This window comes from Haliaeetus leucocephalus, unplaced genomic scaffold (genome assembly GCF_000737465.1).
Source record: "Haliaeetus leucocephalus isolate CR32 unplaced genomic scaffold, Haliaeetus_leucocephalus-4.0 Scaffold536, whole genome shotgun sequence".
Taxonomy (NCBI): domain Eukaryota; kingdom Metazoa; phylum Chordata; class Aves; order Accipitriformes; family Accipitridae; genus Haliaeetus; species Haliaeetus leucocephalus.
In genome coordinates this window covers 7,509,636-7,527,886 of record NW_010972972.1, presented here as the reverse complement: position 1 = coordinate 7,527,886, position 18,251 = coordinate 7,509,636, and the positions used below count along the sequence as shown (strand labels likewise).

Below are 18,251 nucleotides of genomic sequence, written 5' to 3'. Positions count from 1 at the left end.
TGAGAAGTGGGGCAGTTGGAAATAGACTAATTCCATTTTTCATGGCACACTAATGAGTTTAGCTGCATGCCCTCCAATTAAACAATGCCATGTTCCCTGTTTACAGAGACAGATGGAGTGTGAATTTCTTGAGTGCTGAGGGCTGGAAAAGTTTAAATTCTTCCACATCAGCCACTGCAACCCCTGAAAAGAGCAGCAGACAAGCCAAGCAAATAATTAGCATAGGTTAGAGGAGCATTTTATAACTTTTTTTTTTACTCACAACCCCAAAAGGTATCATTCCTGTATTCAAAGCTTAAGCCCTTTAAGCATAACTTTTATGATTTGTATTTCACATAGCAGTATATTTCCCTAAGGTGTCTGTGGGCTGTGGATTGGAAGCCCTTGGTTGACAGTTCTGTAGAAGAAATGAGAGCTGGGTTTGTGTACACATTGCTTAAATTTACCCATAACTGTTAGCTGTAACAACATTCCTGCTAAGAATTCTGGTTGCTGTGTATATTACTAACACACATATTGACTGAAATACCTGTCAGTTTGAACAGCTTGATGGGCTATCAGTAAGAACTATAGTAATGGCAACAACAATTAGAATAGTAAATAATCTCCAAAGTGAAGGGAAATTGTAATGTTCTAAATTTGCCAATGCCTTACCAAATTTAGACTTGCAGGAGTGACTGTGTCCCCTCGGGGATCACAGTGGGTAACAGATAAATTTCAGTGATTGCTGCTGTTTCTGTAGCTCCCGGGGACCCTTGTCAAGGAGCACAGTCCCACAGTGCAGGGTGCTGCACAGACACAAAACGGAGAAAATTGCAGCCTTTTCCCCCTTCCCTTCCACTGAAGGGTAGATTAAGTGATAGCAAAGGATGTGGCTGGAGGACAGGAGGACAAGCAGGACCATATCTGCCAAGAGCCAAGGCATGGTGCAAACTCAGCAGCTGGGCAGGGGGTAGTGGTTTGCAGAGCTCCAGACAGGGCATCCTGCACAGGGTGAAAGGCAAAAATCTGAAAATCTGGCAAGCAAGTTGAGGGAGCTGGCTGGGCAAGCTGGTACCTGCAAGCAAGGACAGACAACAGGCTGGAGGCACAGTCTGGGAGGGGAAACAGGCATCTGTCGTCTGCTGCCAGAGCCCATGGGCAAGGGGAGAGCTGCCCAGAGGAGCAAGGATGGTGAGAGCGACCATTGTCCTCTTGCAAAGTCCTGCATGGAAGTGCCTGGGGTGAGGCTGTGTGCATCAGGGACTGAGAGTGGGGGTGCGGAAAAGGCTGGGGACTGAGGGGAAAGGCTGAAAATCTGATGTAGAGAGCTGGAGAGGCACCCACATAGAAGCAGAGACCAGGGTCTGAGTGCCAGGGAAGGATGGCGATGTTGCTTACAGTGACTGAGAGAAGAGGCTGTAGCTATGTCCTGGGAGGGATATAGCCCTGGTGCAATTAATGACGTTATTATTGACTTTACAGGTGAGGAGCCTGGGGAACATAAAGCAGGAAAAAGAACTGAACCAGCACTGCAAAGTGGTTGCCTATGCTCTGGCATATCTTCAAGGAGGAGAATAGAAATGAGATCTTCACACCGAAACACCAGACTGTTCATTTTCATTGCCCTACAAAATCTAAACCTGCATTATCTTTGAATTGCTAATTAAAAAGGGGCCTTTAACGCAGGTAGGGTGTCAGCATGGAGCAAGCATGTCCCCAGGGAACAGCAGCCGTGCTCTGGCTTTCCTGCTGACGGGCATTCCTGGGATGGCTCGTTTCCACCGCTGGGTTTTCTTGCCTTGCTGTCTGATGTATCTCATCACAATGCTGGGAAATAGCACCATCCTGCTCATCGTGAGAGTGAATCGAAGGCTCCACCAGCCCATGTACTACTTCCTTTCGATGCTGGCCATCACGGACCTGGGCCTGACTCTGTCCACCCTGCCCACGGTTCTGCGCGTCTTTTGGTTTGGCAGCGGAGAGATCAGCTTCCCAGTCTGCCTCACTCAGATGTTCTGCATCCATGCCTTCTCCTTCATGGAGTCCTCAGTACTTCTTGCCATGGCCTTTGATCGCTACGTGGCTATCTGCTGTCCATTGAGATACTCCTCCATCCTCACCAGTGCCAGGATTGCAAAGATTGGGCTGGGGATGGTCTGCCGCTCTCTGACACTGCTCCCACTTATCTGCCTGCTCACGCAACTGCAGTTCTGCAGGTCCCACGTGCTGTCCCACTCCTATTGCCTGCACCAGGACATGATACGGCTGGCGTGCACAGACTCCACCCTGAACAGCCTGTACGGCCTAACCCTAGTGCTGTTCGTGATCCTAGACTCAGTGCTCATCACCTTGTCCTACACCATGATCATTAAGGCCGTGGTGGGCATCACCTCCAGAGAGGAGCAGACCAAAGCCCTCAACACTTGTGTCTCTCACTTCTGCGCTGTCCTCATCTTCTATGTCCCCATGGTCGGCCTGTCCATTATATACCGGTACGGGAAGAATACTGCACCCTTCAGCCACGTGCTCATGGCCAATGTCTACCTTTTTGTCCCGCCTGTGTTGAACCCCATCATCTACAGCATGAAAAACAAACCCATTCGCAAAGGCCTCCTCAGGCTTCTGTGTCAAACACTGGCCTGGCCTGGCCATGGCCAGCAGCCCAGGAGTCATTGAGAAGTGGAAAGCTTGCCTACATGAAATACCCATAAAAAGTGACAGGTCGAACATAAGCGGGAGTTTGAGAGAGAGAAAAACTAATGGGAAGAGCACCTTGCAAAGAATGCTCTAATTGTCAGTAGAACACTGTTTAAATGCATCAAAAGCAGGAATCCAGCTAGGAAACAGGTGGACCACTTGGTGACCAAGGGTCAGAAGCATACTCAGGGGTGGCAAGGCCATAGCAGAGAAGCTCAGTGAATTCTTTGCATCGGATTTCTATACCCAACACTGTCTTCATAGTAAATGAATTAGAGGATCCTGATCAGTTTGAAGTAAATATAGAGGAGGAGTTACATCAAAGAAATATCTGTTAAATATCACTAATTCCCAGGACCAGATGTCATTCACCTGAGAGTCTGAAAGGAGCTCAGACGTGAAGCTGCAGAGCTGCTGGGAAGGGGGCATCCCTCTATTGCAAATGGTCATGGTGCTGCAGGGCGGATCATTCCTTCAACTCCACCTGCAAAAGGGGCTCCATGGGCTTCCTGAGAGCTGCTGACCAGTGGGCTTGATTTCCATTGCTGGTGGGACAGTAAGGACTGTGGTAAAGAATAAAGTTACTAAGCATATGGGTAAACACGTATGGGTAAAGCTCTTGCAGAGTCACCCAGGCTACTGCAAGGGGGAATACTGCTGCAGTGGTGCGCTGGACTTCTGTGAAAGTGGCTCCATCTGGAGGGATCCCATGCCCACAATACACATGGATGCCCAAAAGCCTTTGGATAAATGCTTTTAATGAAATTACTTTGTAGGGGGATTGGAGGAAACCCTCTTCTAGCGATGGAATTTTGGTTAAAGTAAGGGTAGATAATTTTCAGTCTAGACAAGAGTCACCAGTGGCCTTCCCAAGGGATCTCTCCTAGGACTCATTTTATTCTGCATTGTCATCAGTGACCTGGATGAGGAAGTGCACAGTGAACTCTTGAAGCCTGCAGATGGCACTAGGTCAGCCACTGGACTGACAGCAACTGTCTTCTATGGTTTTATAAGATTATTAAAACTTTATTTGCAATAACAATAAATTCTTGGCTCCACATAGAAGGTGTGCTTCCTTCTGCTGTAATAAGTGAGTGTACCACAGCCCCAACACACACAGAACCACCACAGGACTTGGTAACATCTGAATGTGATAAGCTATTATTTGGATCACAAGTCCCACAGAAGTGGGTCTCAAAGCAAGCATTTTGAAGAAACTCTTGCTGCATGGTGGTAGGTATATGTAATACATCTGTTGATAGTTCTCCTGGGCTGCCATGAGAGACAGGGAAACCCCATGAAGGTTTGTCAAACCCAGTGTTCAACCCTCAAACCCTAGGAAGGGGGCTCAGCCTGAGGAAGGTGGCTTCTGTTGTCTGGGACACAGCAGCGAAATCTTATCAGGTTACCTGTAAAGCAGTGATGGCCATGCAGTTCTCAGTCTGACTTGGAATGTGTAGGGTATTTTTTGTTATTTTTCTGTAATTTCTCTTGGGTATTCATTTGCCCATTTAGGCTTCAGTAAATACCAGTGTTCCTTGGTTGTTCTCAGTAAAGACAGCTTTATGTAAGGGAAAAAAGAAGGCAGGATTTATTTTGGCCCTTCTTAACCCCTCCTGGGGTGGTCGATGCTGCAGACCTGTGAAGAAGGCACTGGCCTTTGATGTACAGCTGTGTTCACAGCAGGGCTGCAAGCAGCACTGCTACTGATGATTTTGTTTTGTTTTAAGTGCATGGCACTGCTTTGACTCTCTGCTTTCTAACCTTATGCCAAAACAATCCTATTCAAATAAATGGAAATCGAAGCAGAGGGAGGTATGGGGAGCAGGCAGGATATTCTGGGGTGAAGCCAACACCAACTATCCACTTTAGGGTGATCTGAGCCACTCTTCTCCAGGCTCTGTCTTGATTAGATCTCCTCCTGAGTAGTAGGAGCTTAAACACCCAGTGCACATGGAGGCACCTTGTTTCAGGGGTCCCCAGTGGGGGCTGGCTCTCCTGTTGCTGTAATAGAGGATGGTGGAGCCGCTCATACTAGCTGGGGATCTGACCTGAGCCCTTTTTACGTATAATTCTGCTCCCATTATGACCTGATGGTATTGTGAGCCCGGTGCTGCTGCAGTGATATTGTACAGGCTCCGTTCCCACTGGGGGTCTGCACTGAGCCATTAAGTGGCTGGTCCAGGCAGAGCAGACGCCCAGCTGCTGTGAGTCTGCAAGACCCCTGTGTGGGCTGGTTACAGTCCCTGGGAAGGGAAATGTGTGGTGACTTTCAGCTCCTGCAGCACGAATCACAGCTTTTGGATATGTCTTGTTCCTGCTGGAAATGTCACCTGGCTGGAACAAGAGGGCTTTGCCATACACCCAGCTCCTTAGACACTTCGCAGTCCTAGCAAGTCTGGCTGCAGGTGTAAAAAGCTTGAATAAACAGCTATTGCATGTATATAGATCTATGCTCTAGTGCATGTTGATGCACTAGAGACTACATGGCTGAGCACATCTAGGAAGCATTAGATTTTCCCTGCACATACATGCACAGGCAGTGCTAGCCAGGAAGATCAACTGCCTCATTCTGGCAGGAGCTCTGGGTCCAGCTGACCCAGTGCCATGGTGAAGGTGGGAAACTCTTACCCCACATGTCCATTGCTATGTCCTCCTCGTCTAAAAAGAAGGGCCATTAGCTCAGGAACCTCAGGCAGTTGCAGCTCCTGCATTATTGACCAGGAATGTATAGAAGACTGTAGATACTGCAACACTCCTTTATACAGCAAAGAAAATGCTGTGGGTCTAGAAACAAGGTATATTTCATCTACTGCACAAGAGGAGTTTAAAGATTCAGGATCCTCAGCAGTCAAACGGATGACAGGATGGAGTAGAGAGTATCTAAACTATTATTCACCAGCTGTTCTACTATATGCAAAACATCTTGGGGCTTCTGTGTCCTACATCAGCACCTTCTTGGAGTGAGAAGTTTGTGTATCCCTCTGTGGATCTGTTTAGTTTTTACACTGTAAATAATGGGGTTTAACACAGGGGGTACAAGGAGGTAAATATTGGCCATGAGGACATGAATCAGAGGAGACGCAGGTTTCCCAGACCTGTACACCACGGATATGCCGATCATTGGGATATAATAAATCAAAACAGCACAGATATGACAGACACAGGTGTTCAGGGCCTTGAGATGTTCTCCCTTGGATGTGATACTCCACATAGTCTTAATGATCATGACATAGGACAGGATGATAGACAGCAAGTCTAGGCCAAAGGTGGCCAGGACAACAAATACATGCTATTCACCTTGATATCTGCACAGGGCAGCTGGAGTAAGTTGGGGTGCAAACAGAATGAGTGAGCCAGCATGTGGGACCTGCAGAACGACAGCTTCTTCAGAAGGATCAGCAAGGGGAGCAAGAGGATAATGCTCCTCACTGTGAGCCCTAGCCTGATGACACCTACCCTGGGGGTGGTCAGGATGGATGAATACTGCAAGGGACTGTAGATGGCCATAAAGCGGCTGAAGGCCATGGCCCACAGCACCCCAGAGTCCAGGATGGAGAAGCAGTGAATGAAGAACATCTAGGCAAGGCAGGCATCAAACCTGATCTCCAGTGAATCAGAGAAGCACGCTCAACACTGTGGGGAGCATAGACAGAGACACACCAAGCTCTGTGATAGCCAGCATGCACAGAAAGAGGTACATGGGCTCATGGAAGCTGTGCTCTGCTTTGATGACAAAGAGGATTGCACTATTTCCCAGGATGGAAATAACGTACATGCAGCAGAAAGGGACAGCAAGGCACAAGTTCCCACTTTCCATTCATGGGATTCCTGTTAGAAGGAAGGTAGAAGGTCTAAGGAAGCTAGAAATGTTGATAATTTTCCTAGTGCAGCATCTTCGCCCTGTCAAAGATCAAGCAGCAGATCCCACTCATCCTACAAAGGAATTCACAGAAATCATAAAAGAGTAATCATGCCATAAAGCAAAGCTTTCTTCATTTCTTCACTGCAGTGATGGGATCCAGTCTTCTGAGTTTGCTGAGACAGCAAGAGAGCATTTTATCTTTGTGATCAGTTCTTGGCATGGAGAACTACAGCTCCCAAAAGTCAGAAATCTTATGGAGATGGAGGCACATATTACCTAGTTGATCATTGAATTATGGGCTTCTCTATGCCAGGACACAGAGAGCTGTTTACTAGATTGACAGATGTGACACTGTATTGACTGTGTTACACCAGACAGCAAAAAGACTTGAGAGGTGGCATCATGGATGAAGGGTGAGAGCAGACTTGTATCTCATACAGAAAGCCCACCTCTGGACTTGGGAGTCATGGAGGGAGTTCACTGGTCCTTGCTCTGGCTTTTCTTTGTCCTGCAGAAGAGCAAGAGAAGGAGCATCGTGGCAATACTTAGACCTGTGCTCTGACATTGCCAGGTGACTCCCTCACCTGGATATCTGAGTGTAGCTTCCCATGCTTTATGAATGAGATTCCCATACCCCTTCTGTGCAGGTATTGCAGAACACATCTTCTCTGCTGGCTGTGAGCTTCATCCTCATTTTAGATCTCCTTTTTTTTTTTTTTTTTTTTTAATTCTTTGCAGCTCTAATTTCTTTCTTTCTGTGAATGAATATCAGACTTGGTGATCTCTTCCTTCCCTAAAAATAACCTTGGCAGCAAAGAGCTGGTATAAGTGCCTTTGCACCAAGTGGTTTCTGCATCTTCAAGAGCAGTGCACAGCTGAGAACTCAGTGCAGCAACTTTTTGCAGGATCCAGCCAACAAGCATTCACCAGAGTGCTGCCAAGAAGCAGCACTGTGAACATCTGCTAGCCCAAGAGTGAAAGATTTTGGACTTGGATATTCTTGTATGTACAAATGCAAGTGTTCTTTTCCAGTATAAATGAAGTAAACAATAAGCAAATCACCCTCTCACAGGGAGGAGAGCTCTGGCAGCTCCCTGTGGTGTACAAGAACCACTTCTGCATGCTGATAAGAGAAGATTTCAGTCCTACTTACCCACCTTGCCAAGCTGTAACACAGGCAAGGATTGTTCTCCCTTACAGGTGCCCCTCACCTAGGTGCAGATGCCTGCTGTGTACGTATCAGCATCTCAGCTGGTTGTCTGGACCCCACCAATCGCACTGGGGAACAGGCACTGCCAGAAGGCAGTTTGTCTCACCCCAATGTCTACCCCGCTCAGATAAACAGTGCACACAGCCCTCATTGACAAGAAGAGGGTCTGAGGGTAACAAGTTCCTCATTATGTGCACATCATCCCTTTAAAACTAATAATCACTTTAACACTAATACTACAGTAACGCTGACAAAACTGTCTGAAATCACTAACAGCTGACATGTGAAAAGCAGCCCAGAAAAAGCAGATCACTTTGCCTTAAATATGGAGCAATACCTAAATATGAGCTGCCTGAGCATCTTGCCTCCAGGCTGCCAGTGAACGCATTGTTGTATCACCACTCCACAAAATCCCCCAGGACTCCCAGGCTCACTGGATACTTCTGCTTCTTGTTTTTTTGGTTGATACACTTTCTCAAAGGACATGATGCAAACATACCATTAAGAGTGAATCCCAGTGTCAAGTGGGAGGCTACTATGGAATTGCCTTGGGTTAGCACCAGGAGCTAAATAGGACTAGAAACTAGGTGTGAAGTCAAAGCAGGACTTGAATGTGGTGTTGGCTTCTGGCTTCAACATGGAGACATCAGTCAGGAGGAAACTTTCCTGGGAGACCCTCTGTAGGGGTGAGAAGGACACGTGTGAACCTACCAAGAGGGGAGAGCGATGGTGGCAAGATCTCCCTTTCCTGGCAGCTGTGGCCTCAGACACCATTGTCAGGAGATGAAACTCCTGAAAACACTGGGCTACCCATCAAAATGGTCAGGTTTGGCTTTTTTTAGCAATGGAATCATTTGTTGCCTTTGTATTTCAAAGCATCACCCTGAAGTTGTACACCCACTCACCCCATGAAAGTGTGCTTGTGTCCCTGGTTCGGGTACAGACTTCCTCAGCTTTCCCACCACTTTCTCCAGGCAGCTCACATGCAGCGTTAGCATTGACTGGAGGGAACTACTGACCCCCTCCCACCCTAGCAACCACCCCATCCCTACTGTGCAATGATCCAGACATCACAGCCAGATGTATTTATTTACAGAGAAGGGAATCCCAGAGTAAGAGCCTAAGCTGTTGGTGCTGAGTATCTGATAGTATGTGGTGGTAATGGCTTGTATGCACACATCTCATAGGTCACAAGGAGCTGTATGAATCAGCCAGTCTCCTTTGCACATATCTGACCAGCAGTGATCCCCTGCTCTCATTTCTTATTTAAAAAAGGCATCTCTTAGAAGACGTCTCCCATTACCACTGGAGGAGGCAGCGTGGTGGAATGGATGGACATTGGTCATGAGGGCAGCTCCTATGTTCTTAATGAAAATGAAAACAACAACATTTTTTGTGGAGCCTGAAGAAAAATGGGGCTTCTACCTCGCCAGAATGGTGGTGGGCGAGCATCAGTCCACAAGAAATGGTACAGCCCTACTTTATGAAGTGGGTGGTCTGAGACCGGCTCTTAGGCAAACTGCAGTCATCTCTCTCCGCCTTTGGTTTCCCCTGCCTCTCATCTGTGGTCCGTGAAAAGCTACTTCTGTTTTATCTGAAGAAAAAGGGTGAATTGAGTTGAAATGTAAATATTCTACTGAAACAGTGCCAAAAAAATATTCATTTCCCATTTTGTCTGCAGCCTAACATCTGCTTTGCTTCAGCAGAAGTGCATGTTCTCTTCCTGGGGCTCCCCCTCCTGCTTCCCTGCTGGTATGGAGCTCACAGAGAGATAGCAGAGTCCAGAGGCTCCTCATGGGTGGTCACGATAATCAGGGCTGCTCAGGAAGATAGGGACCTCCAAGAAATGCCAGGCCAGGTCAGAGATCTCCTCTCCATCCATTAGTGCTCTTCAGTTTGCACTAATAGTAGAGCAAAAGTCCATAATGTGCTTGAGTTTGGTAACTTGAGTTTGGGTTGTCTGACCTTCACCTCATTCTGCTGCCTACCTTTTTCACATATAGAGCAGTGATTTTGTAAAACATATTTACCTGTTTATTGGGATAGTTGACTTAGTATAGTGCAATCCTGTTAGCAATGATCTTGCTGTGATAGGTCACCCCAAATAACTGCATCAGCAAGGATTTCTGATATTTTTTAAAGGGTTTACATTTACATAGGACTTTTGGAATTTGCTAGCATAGGATTATTGTAGGTTTTGCTTTCCTTACAAAAAAAAGGTTAATGCTTAAAATTTAATTCTACCTATTTCCTTCTACAAGGACAGTCACCATTCCCATCTGACCACCTTCCCATAGAATCATAGAATCATTTAGGTTGGAAAAGACCTTTAAGATCATCAAGTCCAACCATTAACCTAACACTGCCAAGTCCACCACTAAACCATGTCCCTAAGTGCCACATCTACATGTCTTTCAAATACCATTACACAGTCCAGGAAATACTCTTCATATAATGAAAGCTGCTGCAGGAAGATCTTTTGGAGATGTTCAGCCTTACAGTGTAAATATTTTAATCATGAGAGGATTTTTTTTTTTTTTTTTAATAGTGAAAGAATTTTAACAGTGAGGAGTTTAACTTCTGGAAGGGGTGAACTCTCCATCTCCCAGTGGTGTAGAAGCCAGACTGAATGTCTTTATGCCAAGTTTCATCACAAAATGGCTGAAACCTCCTGGACAGGGATAATGCAAGAGACAATCTAGTGATTTCTGCAAGAGTGCATTGCTTAAACTCCAGGCACTGAGGAAGGGTTCCTTCCTGAACAAATAAATAGTCACAGCGTTAACTTGCATTAAATTTACCAGCATCATCAGTAAATTATGAGTACAGTTTGAGGCACATATGTATGTGTCATGTTCCCTTTTGTTGGAAGAGGAGGACCACCCTGTCCCAGAGCTTCTTGGTTCTCACCCCATAAACAATGGGGTTTAACATGGGGGGCACTAGCAGGTAGAGATTGGCCACCATTATATGGATGTGGGGAGGGATGCTCTGCCCAAACCGGTGGGTGAGGAACGTGAAGAGGCCGGGGACATAAAAGGCAAGGATGACACAGACATGGGATGCACAAGTGCTGAAGGCTTTAAGTCGTGCCTCTGTGGATGACAGCCTCATTACCACCCGCAGGATCATGGTGTAGGACAGAGAGATCAGGATTATGTCAAATCCTGTCACTACGAAAGCCACGAAAAGGCCATAAATGACATTGACTTTGGTGTCCCCACATGCCAGCTTCACCACGGCCATGTGCTCACAGTAGGAGTGCGAGATGACATGATGCTGGCAGAAGGGCATCCTGCAGAGGAGGAAGCAGAAGGGACTCACAAGGAGGACCCCGCGCACCAGCACCAGGCTCCCAAGGGCCACAACCACCTGCACAGAGAGGATGCTGGAGTGCTGCAGCGGGTAGCAAATAGCAATGTAGCGATCCAAGGCCATGGCCATGAGCACACCTGACTCCACCGATGAGAAGGTATGGATGAAGAACAACTGAGCAAGGCAGGCGAGAAACCCAATCTCCCAGGAGCCCAGCCAGAAGATGGCAAGCATTTTTGGTATCATGGATGTTGATAGGACCAGGTCAGTGAAGGCCAGCATGGCCAGGAAGAGGTACATGGGCTCATGCAGGCTCGGCTCTGCCTTTATAATGAGGAGAAGGGTGATGTTCCCCAGCACAGCAATGGCATACATGATGCAGAAGGGGAAGGCAATCCAGAACTGCTCCTCCTCCAGCCCAGGGATGCCAACGAGTAGGAAGTAGGGAGGGTGGGAGAAGGCAGTAGAGTTCAGAGACATTAAACCGTTCTTGTCTCTTGCCTACACTGAGGGCTCTTGCGTCCTGTAAAAAAGCATCAAACACCCTCGACCTGATTTGGTCAGTGGCAAACAGAGACTGGCATGAGGTATGGTCTAGAAGCTCAAATTCCCCACACAGCCATCCATCCCTGTGACAGCTGCTTGCACTGGTTCAGGAGAGCACTTCTGAAGCAAGTGTCCTGCCAGTTTCCACTGAAAGTCCCCTGTCCCACTCGGTGGAGTGGTCCTGGAGCATGCAGACTGGATTCCTCCCGGATCAAATTGAGCAGGAAGACTGCCGAGGCGCACACCCAATACTCTCCAGTGTCCAAAGGGTGTCCAGCCCAGGAGACCAGATTAAAGCTGGTCTGAAGTAAACCTTCTTGAAATGTGTGTAGTGGGGATATGAAGTCATTAGTGCCAGCCCTATAGCTCTACAGAAGCTTTTAACAGCACTGAGCTGCTTGCCAGCCTAAACAGAGGCAACAAGTGCTTGCCTCAGTCAAGAAACATCCAATTTCAGGGCAAAAAAACTGAGCCAGTGCCACAGTATTTGACACCCCTCACACACAAATGTAGCGCTCCAGTGATGTCCGTTCTCCCCCGCAAAAAGACTGCAGCTCACTCAGTCCTTGCACATTGCTCAGCTCATGTTTTTCTCCCTAATACCTGGGAAAAAGGATTCCTTGAAGAGCTCTGCAGCACAGATTAGTCCAACGTACCTGACCTGTTAAGACCCTTCAGAAACCTTCGTGGGGCTGACCGCGCTTGTGCTCAGGAGCTGCAGGGAGCAAAGGGATGGAGGAAACCACAGCAGCTTCCCAGAAGAGAGCTAGGCTTTTCCTCCATGAGGGTCCAGTGCTAGCTGAGCCAGCTCCCGCTGCATCCGGAGGGAGATTTTACACCATGACAACCGCAGCCCAGCCCAGCATGGCCACCAGTCACCAGCTGGAGCTGGGCTATTGGGGCTGTGCTTGAAACCTTACAGACACATATGGCTTGGGGTCACCTGCATTCTGGGAGAGTTTTCCTGGTTTTTTTTCCATGTGAAGGCTGTAAACATCCTAGGAACTGAAATTCCCAATACTTTTCTTTCTTCATTCCACCTCCTTCCTGCCAGCTGCCTCTGTTGGTGCTCCTTTATCTAAAACTTCATTCTTCCATGGAGAACACCAGAACAGGGAATGCAATTCCCAGGCAAAGGCAATGTGAGAGTAGGAGCGTGCCTGCAAGCTCCATGAACTCGTGGCTGTTCAACACTTGCTGCTGCTGCCCAGGAGGAGTGATGGCATAAAAGGCTGTGTTGCAGAGCAACAAATTGCTGCTCAAACCCTAAATACTCACCTGTCTCCTGCAGGTTTCCATGCAGGGACTCTGCACTGCAGAGACCAGGAGATATTTACCTGTCTGACAGATAAATCCCGCAGGGAGCTCTGCATTTCCCCTGCTACTTAAGGTGTAATTAGAGAGAGAGAAACATACAGTTTTTAACCCCCTCAGTGCTGATGACCTCATAGACACAGCTGCATGTTGCCCAGTTTTGTATCTGTTTTCTTGCAATGTGTTTATTTGGAGGAGACTTAAGAACGATGGGGCAGTTCAAGATTAAATCACAGGACTAGGTTTGTAATTAAAATTGCAGCAGCATGAATTATGAAGTACTTTCCAAACAACAGCAACCTATCCTTTCTCTGCTATTTTTCCTCCATAGCTGTAATACAGGCTTAGAGAGGGAAGTCAGCAACATCATCCCCATTACATAGATGGAGAATGGTGAAATAATGAGAGGCAGATCTGAGAGCCCTCCGCAGGTTTGTTAAGTAACTCTCACTTCTGTGTGGCACACTGTACGTCCCTGTGCTGTTTTTGTGGTGTTCATGCAATATAGCATCTCTGTGCCAAATCATTGGAAATGCCAGTTTCAGTTAAAAAGCAAATCGTGCAAATAAGACCCCCTTCGTTTATTGGAGAACCAGATCAAACCCCAAGGCAGACTACTGAGAAAGTCTGGGGCAGCAGAAATGCCAAAGTGTGCAAAGACACTGGGTCCCCAGGTCCAATCCCAGGAGTACTTGGAGAGAGAAGAGAAGAGAAGAGAAGAGAAGAGAAGAGAAGAGAAGAGAAGAGAAGAGAAGAGAAGAGAAGAGGAGAAGGAGATTGCTTGGAGATTGTCCAGGAGATCTCCAACAACTGCTCCAGCCCCATGCAAATCCTTGTTACCTCCATTGCCACCTCCAGACTCCTGTGACTCCCAATCCTCTCCCCACTGCTGTGCAAACCACACTCCCATCCTGTCCTGTGAGAATCCCATGCAGTTTTCATCCATACCCAGAAGAAATTCATCATACCTCCCTGCTCTGAGGCTCTATTAACTGTCTTTCTGAGAAATAGATGGCTAGGAAATATAACACAGCATTTTCAGGGTGGCTCATTCATTTTTCTTTATTAATTTTTCTCTCAGCACAAAAGGAAAAAAAATAAGGAACATATGGAGAATGAGCAGGAGCCATTTCTCAACACCACGGCCATCTAAAAAGAGTTTAGATTCATAGCACACCTCTGAAAAATTCATTCACACTTCTCAAATCACATTAGGCAGGTACAGATTGGTTTTATTTTTATGAAAATTTTTTACTCTTCTAAGCACTAATAAAAAAGAATATGACAAAAATGACAGGGGGCAAAATTGCCTTTAAGTCCCAGATGGCAACTACTTGTAACTCACTTAAATGAAAGTATTTATTTTGAGATAAAATGTACTTTAATTTAGCAGAAAAGGTTATAACAAGATGCGTTTCATGAAGACTGAAGCTATACAAGTACAGACTGCAAAAAGGACAGCCATTTTACTCAGTGTTAGCTGGCAATTGGAAGAAACTGCACCAAACATTGCTGTCATTTGAAGTCCCTGATGCAAGACAGCATGAGTCTTTGGTAAAATACCTCTTTTAGCACACCTAGAAGTTATGGGCAAGATGCAAGAGCCCCCAGGTGCAGTGCTTAGACCCATCTTCTGTCCTCCTTGATGGAACTTATTGTTCATTGCCTGCTTTCCATATATTTCTCTGTTTTTCTCAATTTATTTCTTTTTCACAGCTAAACTTGCTTATACTACACCAGCACATACAGGGGCAACAGGAGCACATGCCAAGCAAAGGAAGGTTGCCCAGAGGGGCTGTGCTGCCTCCATCCTTGAAGGTTTTTAGGACCCAAATAGATAAAACCCTGCACAAACTGGCCTAACACCAAATGAAACTCCTCCCTACAAATCTTAGACCATCAAGCATCCTTCCACTTGCATGGTGTGAATCAGTGCAGATTTGCATGCTCTATAATATTTATTTTTGTCTTTCCTCCTTCTCTAGCAGTTACTCCTAATATTCATTGTTTCAGGCTCTGGACTGACCTTTCCGGAGAGTGATCTGCCATCCTCCCAAAGGATTATCCCACAGTCTACTCAACACTTGCTAAACCACATCTAGATACTGCATCTGGTTTTGGGCCCCAGTGGAAAAAAGGCATCAACAAAGTGGAGCAAGTTTAGCTGATGGCTCCCAGGGTGGCTGGGGTTGGAGCAATGCTCCATAAGGAGAGGCTTAGGAAAATGGGCTTGTTCAGCCCTGAAAAGAAAAGGTTTCAGGAAGACCCAACAGCAGAAGAGCAGCCTTCCTCTACCCTCATCAAGAAGATGGAGCCAAGCTCCTCACAATGTGGCATGACAGGAGAATGAGAGAAAACAAGCATAAGTTGAAACAAGAGAGGTTCAAACTAGATATAAAGAGAAGCTTTTACACAATAAGGACAATCAAGCACTGTAACAGAGACCCAGAGAGGTTGTGCAATGTCCATCCTTGGAAACTTTCAACACCAAACTGGCTAAAGCACTGAGCAACCTTGTCTGACCCTAGAGCTGCCCCTGCTTTGAGCAGGAGGTTGGATTAGAGATGTCCTGAGGTCACTTCCAACCTGAATTACCCTGTGATTCTGTGATAATCATCTACTGATGGAGACATCAGTGTTCAAGAGCACCTGGGCCTCCTGATGGAGTGTAGATCAGCCTTCTTAATAATACCTCGTGCTGCTCTACTCACCTGTGAAGAGTCCTGCTGTGCAAGGCTTTGTGCACTACTCCCTTGTGTAGTGAAAGCCAGCATGTTCAAATTAGAGGTCACACAACCCTGGAAACTCTCACTGGAGGAATCCCAGGGACTCTGGCAGTGGGAACAGCAAACACATCCTTGTGCATGGCAATGCAGCCACCTCAAGGATGAAGACCATGATTCACAACAACAAGGTACGACTTTAAATTGAGAGGAAAAAGAAGAGATTGCTTGTTTCTTTCTATTTATAAAGAAACAGATTTATTTTTAAAAAGACAAAGAACATTAGGAAAAAAACTAGGAGTGAACACTCTTCAAATCTGTATGTTTCATTGTAAAATCCTATTGTACAACATCCTTTCCTAGGATCTTTAACCTTTTTCCAAAACGTGAAGCGGTGTCTCCATCCTTAGAGATATTCAAAAGCTGTCTGGACACAGCCCTGGGCAAGTGGCTCTAGCTCGCCCTGCTTGAGCTGGAGGGCTGGACAAGATGACCTTCAGAGGTGCCTCCAACCTCAACCATTCTGTGATTCTGTGATGGTGTGAAAATAAATGCAGTATACTATCAGACGTTCTTCATCAGCCCTAAGGCTTGTTGGCCTTCATTGCATTAAAAGAGTTTTGTAGTAGTGTCCCACTGGCAGAAGAGTAATGAGAATAAAGAGAGGAAAGGCTGTCAGGTACTCTGTTTCATGGGGAATACCTAGAAGTATAAAAAAAGCTTGAAAGCTGAAGATCTTGAACTTAATTCATAACTTCTTAGGAATTCCAAGCATGTGTGAAGTCAAAGGTATGAAACACCTTTGACTTGGAAATACCATATCCTTCAGCTTGGAAGTATCACTAACATTTGTAACTTGCCTATTTTTTGTCTTGAGACATTGTCATTTTATTGAATAATTAATGGATATTATTTTTACAATTGCTACCAATAACTCTGGGTCTGAAATTTTTCCACAGCATCTGCTACAAGGAGGCTGAGCTGATTTGACTGAATACCCAATAGGTCAGAACAAGACCACAGAGGTGGAGGACTTCTGAAGTGCATTTCTGCATCTATAATGTCACTTGCTGTAATTATTTTACTTAGAGATTGATGCTACAGCCAAAGTTTCTAGCAAAAATTTTGCTAATGTGTTTTTGGAAAGTGAATGTGCCACAAGCGGATTAACTAAATCATTCAGAAAACACTGTAACATTCACTCAGCTCTGCCATCATTACGGGTGAGATGGGAACAAAGAAGTGCAATGTCAAGACATCTTTATTAGTTCAGTGAGCCACTTTTCCTTCCCCTTGCTCTACCTTCTGGATCAGGGTTGGTTTTAGATCATTGTAGTAGAATCTCTCCAAGTTAGGTGAGAGTAAACACTCTTGGAAGGAGTTTACAATTGCTATTTACTTTTTGCCTTCTGGTAGCACCTCAGAGTCTCCTATCATGTGCTAGGTGCCATACAAACAGAGGACAGTCCTGCACCAAAGACTCTAACTGTAAAACAAGATGAGCTGGTGTGAGGATACAGGAGAAAGCAGCTGAGCATAGGTCAGTGGGCAGTTCTGTCATTGTTTATGTGAATTAAATTCAGGATCCTCCTCTGTATCTGCTTGGTCCTCACCCCATAGATGATGGGGTTGAGCACAGCAGGCACCAGGATGTAGATGTTCCCCATGATGATATGGACCAGCGGAGCCAGGTCCTTCCCAAACCTGTGCACCACGGACAGCCCAATCAGGGGCACGTAGAAGGCCAGGACCACGCAGATATGGGCAACGCAGGTGCTGAACACCTTGAGCCTCTCCTTCCATGATGCCAGCTGCAAGACAGCCTTGAGGATCAGGATGTAGGAGAGGCAGATGAGGATGGCGTCTAGCCCCATGACCAGCAGGATGGCGGTGAGGCCGTACACCACACTGGGGGTGGTGTTGGCGCAGGCCAGGTTCATCACGTCCTGGTGCAGGCAGAAGGAGTGTGACAGCACCCGGGAGCTGCAGAATGGAAGGGGCAGGAGGAGCAAAGGCAAAGGCAGGAAGAAGAGAACTCCCCTGGCCATGGCTACCAGCCCTATTTTCACTGTCGCAGAGTTGGTGAGGATGGCAGCGTGTCTCAGTGGGTGGCAGATGGCCACGTACCGGTCCACAGCCATGGCTAGGAGGACAGTGGACTCGATGGCCGAGAGGGTGTGGATGAGGAACATCTGGACAAGGCAAGCACCGAAGCTGATCTCCCTGGTGTTGAACCAGTAGAAGGAGAGGACGCGTGGCACCGTGGACGTGGACAGGGCCAGGTCGATGGCAGCCAGCATGCAGAGAAAGAAGTACATGGGAGCATGCAGGCTGGGCTCCGTCTTCACGATGAACAGCACCACACAGTTGCCCGTGACCGCTAAGATGTACACGGAGCACAGAAGGATCGCCATCCAGAAATGAGCAGCCTCCAGCCCTGGGATGCTGGCCAAGATGAAGGAGGATGGGCTGAGGTCAGAGCTGTTGGGGAAGGGCATGGCACATGGGGTGAAGAGCAGTCATACTATGCCATGGTACATCCCCTGCTGCAAGGGAAAGAGAAACATCAGCTTTATAAATCCTTTCCCATGACCGTGAA

General features: G+C 46.8%; 3 protein-coding genes across 3 annotated transcripts in view; 1 reads left to right on the top strand and 2 right to left on the bottom strand.

The window, feature by feature from the left end:
* Positions 1–1,676: 1,676 nt before the first annotated feature.
* The window catches only part of LOC104837572 (olfactory receptor 51E2-like), a 47,700-nt gene continuing 31,125 nt past the window's right edge, over positions 1,677–18,251 (top strand). Inside the window, exon 1 of the mRNA XM_010576779.1 lies at positions 1,677–2,198. Within this exon, the coding sequence (XP_010575081.1) occupies positions 1,693–2,198 (506 nt within the window). The 5' untranslated portion in view covers positions 1,677–1,692. The remainder of the gene's footprint in view (positions 2,199–18,251) is intronic.
* On the bottom strand, positions 5,627–11,549 carry LOC104837535. Its single transcript, XM_010576741.1, is given in 4 exon segments — positions 5,627–5,964; positions 5,967–6,304; positions 6,306–6,582; positions 10,616–11,549. Coding segments are annotated over 4 exon segments (1,887 nt in total).
* Positions 17,194–18,150, bottom strand: LOC104837533 (olfactory receptor 51E2-like). Its single transcript, XM_010576740.1, has one exon. It carries the CDS (start codon positions 18,148–18,150, stop codon positions 17,194–17,196), a length of 957 nt encoding a protein of 318 aa, XP_010575042.1.

Bases quoted from the DNA above. Each gene is read 5' to 3' on its own strand.
- LOC104837533 (XM_010576740.1), bottom strand. From the start codon at position 18,150: ATGCCCTTCCCCAACAGCTCTGACCTCAGCCCATCCTCCTTCATCTTG.